A 9431-nucleotide genomic window follows, 5' to 3' on the forward strand; every position below is an offset into this window, starting at 1 on the left:
AGAAACAATAAAAACGTTAAAAAGGTAATTAGTGTATTTTAATATATCGTTCCTGTAATTGAGAAAAATCGAATGATAATAAGCCTTAAATTATGAGTCTCGAACCATAAGTTAAAATCAAAAGAAATTGATACTGTATTTGATACTACAAGAATTTGGAAACTTAACCATACAAAAATATACATAACTGAATAATAACATATTCTTATTACAATAAATTATCAAAAAAAATAAAATAAAGAATCAGTTAAATTACTTTTCACAATTGAATATTGTTTCCCCACCAACCGAGCTTAAGTCATCTGTAATGCAGACCACCAATTCTTGACACTCTTAAACAAATCCAACGGCATTGGCTTTTCAGATCTTTGAAGAAAATGTTTGAACCATTTGGCTGAGTTTTTAGCATGTCGTTTTAGACCATCTGCATAGTCAACGTAGTAAAGACCGAACCTCACTTCATAACCATGTTCCCATTCGAAATTATCCAACAACGACCATGTAAAATAGCCTCTCACGTCGCACCCGTCATCTCTGCATATTTGCATACATCAAGTTAACTCTCTGATTATTCCAGGACTTTAATAATTAATCATATAGTAATCAGTTTTTATTCTTAAATAGTGAAAAATTCTTACGTGATCGCTTTTTGGAGTTGTTGAAGATGTTTGTGGTGGTACTTTATTCTCTTTGTATCTTCTAATATCTCTTCACGTGTCACTATTCCATTTTCATAGTCATCGAAACCTATATTTTCACGTGGTTAATTACTTTTTTTTTTTTAACCAAAAAGAATATATGAATATTTATGGAAATGTTGATATGTTTATAGCGTTCTTACCGTTTTCAGTAATGTAAATAGTTGGATTATTATATTTGTTTTTAATATAATTGAGAATCTTTCGAAAGCCTTCCGGATATGACCAGAGAATTTTGGATCCATCCTGAAATTGAAGAAAAGATGTTCAGACTTTAGAATTAAATTGGAACTAGGAAGAATGATCTCTTTTGATATGTGATGCGATGGTATCACAAATGCTGTTTGGCTCCTCTGTAATTTTCAGTTATCATGTTTATAAAATGGTATCGTTACTACAAGAAAAAAAAAAAAAAGAAGTTCGTACCGATTCTGATGAGATGTTGTCGCCGCTAAGATTTGTCACTAATAGAAAAAAGTGATAAATGTAATGTAAAGTCATTAGTTGTAGGTTCATTAGTATTTCTTGGTAAGAAAATTAGAAAACCAAATAAATCTGTTTTATGAGAACTAACTTTTGTATTGGAGGTGTTGATCGGTCATGAACCGAGGCCGTGAAAGATCGACGTGAAGATCATGAGCAACGAACCGTGCTGTGTAGTAATTTACTCCGATAAAGTCAAATGAATTTTTAACCATGATAGATTGCTCTTTGGTGAAAGAAGGCAATCTACTTCCAGCATTTGTCTTAATCGACTCTGGATAGTCTCCAAAAACTAAAGGGCTGAGATGCCTAAATATAGTAGTAAGAAAAACAAGATTAGAAATCTATATATTTTTGACTTAAGATAATGAACTGATAACATGAAATGAGTTACATAGATGACCACTTACCAACCGGTATTGAAAGCAAGAGCTCGCTCAACTGCTTCTTTATCAGCATTGGAATCAATGTCATATGGTTCGAACCAATAGGGAGACAACACTATGCCTATCTTAGCATCTTGTGAAATCTGTTTCACAAATACAATTAATCAATAAAAATGTTATTTCTTTTTCCGTTTAATTCCTATTTTCGTATATTAAGTGACATGACCAAACCACTTTTTTCAGATCAAATTAAAAGTCATGAAATTAGAAGCATCTATATCTTAGAAAACATTGCGTCATCTTATATACCTTGTCACATTTCCTGAACTCTTCAACGGCAGCAGCATGAGCAAGAAGAAGATGGTGAGAGACTAAATAAGGCTCTCTGCCTGAATCACCAGCTGTACACAAACTGTTTACCCATTTTGAACATCGACCCATTGCCTTATTCCCTGCATCATAACCCGCAACGCTATAGACATATGGCTCGTTGAAGGTTGTCCACATATTGACTTTGTCTCCAAACTCCTGGAAACAGAATCTGGCATAGTTTCGAAAATCATCTCTGTATTAAACAGCACAACAAAAAATATGTCAAAGAGCAATTTTTAAAACTTATACATGGTATAATTAGTATGTATGGATCTAAGATTTTAACTTACATGATTCGAGGACTTAAAAAGCTACCATACTCATCGTCAAGTGCTTGAGGTATATCCCAATGATAAATTGTTATAAAAGGTTTTATACCTGCATGTATGTTAATATCAATAGTCTGATGAGAAAAACTCCGAACACAAAGCTATTCATTTTATATCCAAATTAAATAGTTCTAAATTAAGCATATGACTCTAACCGTTCTCGATAAGTTCAGTGATTAGATTCTTGTAGAATTGAACCCCTTCTTTATTGACCCCATCACTTAGCTTTCCACCTGAAAATTTCATATTCGAAAGAGGCTAAAAAAAGAATTATCAAATATTCAAAAAGCATTTGTGTTACAGTTTCTAGGAATATTACTTACTTGGTAATATTCTTGACCAGGACAGGGAGAATCTGAAACTATCCATATTCATTTCTTTTATTAGTTTGATGTCGTCCTGCTCAATTTTTCAAATTACATAATTAATATAAGTTGTTACATTAAGAAATTTTGTTCCACTGTACATACTAATACAGCAAAAGTATAAACATTAAGGAGGTTATGCATGCACAAACCTTATAACGATGATAAAAGTCTACAGCAATATCCCCATTGTCCATGTTCGTCCTTTCTGTAAAAGTGTTAACCTGTTACTTTACTACTTTTACTATTTATAATTGATCTCGTATAGAAACATTTCAGAATATATAATAGTAATAGAAACAAAAATATTAACAAATTAGAAAGTGAACCTGGGAATGCATGTGTAAAATTGTCCCATATGCTCGGACTCCTCCCTCCTTCTTCTACTGCACCTTCATACTGCATGGCATCCATATATAACTCAGTATGGTTACTTTGTAGTACACTATATAATTTGCAACGTCAGTACATTACAAACGAACCTGGTAAGCAGAAGAAGCAACGCCAAAACTAAAATTAGGAGGAAAGCTATAGCGATTTAGTGGAGTTGTCGAAAATCTAAAAGATCTTCCCTCTGCAGCATCCCATGATGCTACACATAGTGTGATTACGAGTGCAATTAGCTTAATTATCATTTTCTTGGATGTTAATTTGCTCAAACAAATTTTTAGAAACTATATAATTTTTATTTGAGGCTGAGGATATATATCTGGAGAGGACTGTGAGAAATGTTAATGCATGCATACATCTCCTCTTATATGGAGAGATGTACCGTATTTTGTTAACTAAGGAATCTTAGGAATTGATTTTTGTAAGTATTAAATAATCATATTCTGACCGAAACGGGTTGCCTTTTAATGACTTTGTTTTATTAATTGTGACTCAACAAACATTTAGACAAGAATGATTCAAATGGTTATTCCTATATTGTAATGACGCTTTTATAAGATAAGACGAATTACAACACCTTTGCACCAAAAAAAAAGAAGAAGAAGACAAATTACAACATATCGCGTTAAGTCTGTAACTAAACACGAAACAAGTATTTTTGAAATACTTTATCTAATACACACACAACATCAATCAAAACGAATATATATTTTTCGAAGGCTATACCAATATTGTTGTGCGTTTCGAAGGTCTCGGTCGCTCAAATTAGAAAACGTGGAAGAGATCCATAAGCAAAACTATATTCTTGAAGTTTATAACTGTTTTGAAACGTTAAAGAAAAATGAAAAGTATTAGAACGAAAACTAGATTATAACAAAAATAAGCTCAGAAATGTAAATATCAATAAAATTGAAATTCAGTAATAGATTCATATAATAAGAAATAGGAAATAATGAATCATAAACAAAACAAATTCTTGACTCCGAATATATATATATATATATTTGAAGCTCAATCCAAACATATATATGTTTCTCCTGAATTTTGAAGAAAAAAATAATAATAAGATCATTAATATATTAGCTCTAAACTGAATTAGGTGGACTGCAAAAACAATACAGTTAACTAAGATTGGAATGTAATGACAAATGCATTTAGAAATATGAACTATAATCTTTTGACATTTTACGTTTTGATCGGGCGAGAACGCTCTTCCTCTTTCTCTTCCTGCAGGCTATAAGACTCTACTTATAGAATTTATAGTTATTAATGTATATGACCATAGAAATGTGTAGAAAATACACAAAAGGTTATATTTTGTTTTATTTTTATTTTGTTCGTATGATTGATTTACATCGTCTTTTGATGATAATTTAACGTTACAAAATTGAACGAACTGAAGATTTTTATTTGCATAAAATAATTTTCATAATAGTATCTAAATACATTAACAATGACTACTTCTTACTGTCATTAAAATAAATATATTCATGAAGAAATATTAAATATATTGACAATGTGTTTTCTGCAAAACCAATTTTACTAACATCATCTGCAAAACCAATATTAATAGAGAGCACTTTCTGAAAAAACTGACATGTCGTCGCAAGAGAGTTTGAGACACTATTTTTTAATTTATTCTCATATTTTTATAATATTTACATTTACATACAATTGTATTTTCCAAAAAAAAAAACGTAAATAACACCTAAAATTGAATTTTTATATTATATTTTTAACTGAATTTTGTTCTAACTGAATTTTCATAAAATCTTTAAAATGAATTTTAAAAACTCTTGGTTCATATGGTATGTAATATAAAATTGATATTATAATAATCTATATTGGTTAATTCTTAATTATTATACAAAAATTCTACATATTCAAATAATATTGAAAATATATACTACACAAACAGTTTTTAGATTCCAAATAATAGATTTTTTGTATGAATGTAAAATTATATTCAACAAAAAACTGTTTTACAATAAATACAACATCTTACCAAAAAAATTTGAAGTTTAATTTTTTTTCTATATACTGGAAAAATTAACTAGGAGCTAGGAGCATGGGTGTGGAACCACTAGCGAAGCCCGCCTTCGTAAGTCGGTGACATTGTCAAGGAGTTTAGGTGGTTCTAAGCATTCTTATCGATCTTACCGATGATGATAGGGGCTGGAGTTGGAGAGACTCCATGCTGTGGTCGGTTACGTTCGATGCATAAACTGTGAACTGTTAGCTCAAAAGTGTACCTCATCACAAAAGATTTCAAACGTGGGGATGAGTCTACGAGAACAGGAAAGAGAAACTCCCATCGTATCGTGAATCGTGGATCGAGTGTATTCCGATAAATATAATAGATTTTGTAAATAAAAATTACAGTGAAATTATTTAATAATTATATTATTTCACTCATAGTGCGAATTGTTATCTACTTAATTCTTTACAAGTGATGCCATTGTAACAAAAATTATATAAACATATTTTATAATTATGACATTAATTGTTAGAACCGTTACAAATACTAACCTTATTTGTAATAATTGACATGATGTTATATTAATTTTGCATTTAAACTTTCCTAATTATTTGTAAAGCACTTTTTGATTCTATATATCTTTTACACATTCCATTTTTCCAATATAAATAATAAATTCAATATAGCAATGTTGTATATCACAACTGTTTATAATGTTGACTTATTCCTTTATGCTATGCGACGACCGTGTATGAAAAATGGGATACTTGATCCAACAATCACCGTAATCAACTAATCATATATGATTATCCAGTATTGACTAACTACTTTGTTTTAATTTATACGACGACCGTGCATGTGCATTAGCGTTAGTCATCGCTGTAAATGGCACATGTGAAATTAAGAAATGGGTTGCACTTTGTGATATCAGTTAACAAAAAACAAAACAAAAAGACTAATGAAATGAATTGCTGAATTTTCTGTTATATATCATTCACTTTATCAAATAATGTGATCCATATAAAAGAAAAAACTTCTCGTATTAGCTAATAATCTATATTATCTCCTAACATGTTCAATATTCTAGAAAATTGAAAAAATATATGTACAGTATTTTAGATTTTTTTTTAAATCACTTTTATTATCTAATAATCTGTATTATTATTATTTACCATGTTAAATATTTTAGAATATTAAATATATTTTAGAAAATTCTGTTTAAGAATGTGTTAAATCGGGTTAATCGACTCCATTTTATGCTAACATGCATTTTTTCGTCACCTTCCTTATCTTATGACTGTGGTTTTGCGGATACGAAATTTTTTACGGATGTTTGATACGAAGAAATAAAATAAAAACATGGCATGGCTAACGGGTTTGCTTTATGCTGACCACAACAGTCACAAGCGAAACAATCATGGTGAAACTGGTTATGTCCGACCTTTGGATTCTCGTACATAATTATATTTTTAAATTAATACAATGTTCAATTTTGACTTTATTTTCAAAATTGGTGAGTATTGATGATTTATATATATTTTTGATAAACTAAAGTCTCTTTCATTATTTTTATGAAATCCTAGATTCCCGCCCGATAACATAAGATATTAAGATGTAGTTGGTTCCACTAGAAATCTTAGCTACTAAACAAAACAAAATAGAACATCAGTTATATTTTTATCAACTCAGATGTGTCATAACGTTATAAATCTTAGTTTTATATATTTATTAATTACAATATAATACAGTCTTGCAATTTACTTAACAATTCATATTTATATTTTATACTAAATAGAAATGATGATAGAAAACATTTACAAGATATTAATAAGGTGTTGGTAAGGAATTTTTACAGTATTTCTAAGATTTCACATATGTATAAATGTAACTTGTATATGTTTATAAGATTACACATGTATTTACGCTAGATCTTAAATTTTTAAAAACATTTTTGAATTTTTTTTGAATGAGATATTTTTGAAAAGTGATATCTAAAAGTGAACACTTTTAAAAAATTTCCGTTTAAACTAACTAAATCATGACCTTAAGTTGTGTTTAAAATTGAGTCACAATTGTGAAACTTAATTTTATAACTAGTAATTAAATAACAAACCAGATAAGCGGAAGAAGCAACGCTAAAATTGAAACGAGGAAAGCTATAATGATTCTAAGGAGTCTTAGAAACTTCTAAAGATCTTCTCTATGCAGCATCCCATGGGATGCTATGAATAGTGTGATTACTAGTGCAATTAGCTTAGGGTTCGAATGGGTGTTAGTCAAAGTAGACTAATCCGTTAGTGGTTTAGTTCACTCTGTTTTTGGAGCGGATAATAAACCGCTGCAGATAAAAAATATTTGTATGTAAAAATTGTCTGTAGTTGGTATGAAACGTACGGTTTACTTTCTATTTTTTTGGACCACACCTATAGACTATACTTGATAAACAAAAACGTTCGAATCCACATACGGATTTGTCCATTCCAATCATGCAATTATTCGAACGCTTAGTTTCCATTTTCTTAGATGTTTCTTAGATTTTAAAAAGTTTAAGCCTAAATTCTTAGTGTCAATAGTTACGACAATTAGAGTGGACAAATCCATCAACAGTTTAGTTCATTTTTGATTTAGAGTGNTATATTTTTAAATTAATACAATGTTCAATTTTGACTTTATTTTCAAAATTGGTGAGTATTGATGATTTATATATATTTTTGATAAACTAAAGTCTCTTTCATTATTTTTATGAAATCCTAGATTCCCGCCCGATAACATAAGATATTAAGATGTAGTTGGTTCCACTAGAAATCTTAGCTACTAAACAAAACAAAATAGAACATCAGTTATATTTTTATCAACTCAGATGTGTCATAACGTTATAAATCTTAGTTTTATATATTTATTAATTACAATATAATACAGTCTTGCAATTTACTTAACAATTCATATTTATATTTTATACTAAATAGAAATGATGATAGAAAACATTTACAAGATATTAATAAGGTGTTGGTAAGGAATTTTTACAGTATTTCTAAGATTTCACATATGTATAAATGTAACTTGTATATGTTTATAAGATTACACATGTATTTACGCTAGATCTTAAATTTTTAAAAACATTTTTGAATTTTTTTTGAATGAGATATTTTTGAAAAGTGATATCTAAAAGTGAACACTTTTAAAAAATTTCCGTTTAAACTAACTAAATCATGACCTTAAGTTGTGTTTAAAATTGAGTCACAATTGTGAAACTTAATTTTATAACTAGTAATTAAATAACAAACCAGATAAGCGGAAGAAGCAACGCTAAAATTGAAACGAGGAAAGCTATAATGATTCTAAGGAGTCTTAGAAACTTCTAAAGATCTTCTCTATGCAGCATCCCATGGGATGCTATGAATAGTGTGATTACTAGTGCAATTAGCTTAGGGTTCGAATGGGTGTTAGTCAAAGTAGACTAATCCGTTAGTGGTTTAGTTCACTCTGTTTTTGGAGCGGATAATAAACCGCTGCAGATAAAAAATATTTGTATGTAAAAATTGTCTGTAGTTGGTATGAAACGTACGGTTTACTTTCTATTTTTTTGGACCACACCTATAGACTATACTTGATAAACAAAAACGTTCGAATCCACATACGGATTTGTCCATTCCAATCATGCAATTATTCGAACGCTTAGTTTCCATTTTCTTAGATGTTTCTTAGATTTTAAAAAGTTTAAGCCTAAATTCTTAGTGTCAATAGTTACGACAATTAGAGTGGACAAATCCATCAACAGTTTAGTTCATTTTTGATTTAGAGTGGACAATAAACTGCCATAGACCAAATCTATTTGTATATAAAAGCAGTTAGTGGTTTGTCCACGACGGTTTTTTGTCTTCTGAGTCCCACCCCTACGGACATATATAATCATGTCTTGACCGAAACCGGTTGCTTTTTAATGACTTTGCTTTACTAATTGTAATTGGATGATCGGCTTGACTAAACAAGCTTAAACTGGAATGATTAAACTGTTCTATATTCCCATATCTCTTTGTCAATATAAAAAAATTCCCCATATTTTTTTGGTAATTTTATAATATAATAAAATTGCAAGTTGCAACATCTCGCGTTAAATTCCATATTCTTATTTCTGTTAGTTTCTTGCGATAACAATACTCCTGTGTTATCCAAGGACTTGAAGACTAATAAAATTCTAGTATAAATAGAAAGCTGAGAGAGAAATATAGATAACCAACAAATAAACAAAGCGAAGGACCAGTCGTCAAGTATTGCCATTGAAAAGGAGGGGATCGATAGAGTATAGTTTAGATCATGTGTAATGCAGACCACCAATTCTTGACACACTTAAACAGCATTGGCTTTTCGGAATTTCGAAGAAAATGCTTGAACCATGTGGCTGAGCTTTTAGCATATCTTTTTAGACCATC

At 29.7% G+C, this 9431-nt stretch overlaps 1 protein-coding gene across 1 annotated transcript; it reads right to left on the reverse strand.

Annotated features, from left to right (window-relative positions):
* LOC104770855 (beta-glucosidase 32-like) lies at positions 285-3330 on the reverse strand. Its single transcript, XM_010495316.1, has 13 exons — positions 3116-3330; positions 2963-3032; positions 2786-2841; positions 2592-2667; positions 2424-2501; positions 2230-2317; positions 1877-2132; positions 1592-1710; positions 1273-1490; positions 1125-1162; positions 842-944; positions 639-747; positions 285-534 (listed from the first exon to the last, which is right to left on the reverse strand). Exons 1-13 carry the CDS (start codon positions 3266-3268, stop codon positions 294-296), a joined length of 1605 nt encoding a protein of 534 aa, XP_010493618.1. The 5' UTR covers positions 3269-3330; the 3' UTR covers positions 285-293.

This window comes from Camelina sativa, chromosome 20 (assembly GCF_000633955.1).
Source record: "Camelina sativa cultivar DH55 chromosome 20, Cs, whole genome shotgun sequence".
NCBI lineage: Eukaryota > Viridiplantae > Streptophyta > Magnoliopsida > Brassicales > Brassicaceae > Camelina > Camelina sativa.

Excerpts from the sequence above, each read along its gene's own strand:
- LOC104770855 (XM_010495316.1), bottom strand. The coding sequence starts at position 3,268 with ATGATAATTAAGCTAATTGCACTCGTAATCACACTATGTGTAGCATCA. Across the intron at positions 2,668-2,785 it reads ACTTTTATCATCGTTATAAG|GACGACATCAAACTAATAAA; the intron begins GTTTGTGCATGC and ends AAAATTGAGCAG. Across the intron at positions 2,318-2,423 it reads CACTGAACTTATCGAGAACG|GTATAAAACCTTTTATAACA; the intron begins GTTAGAGTCATA and ends ACATACATGCAG.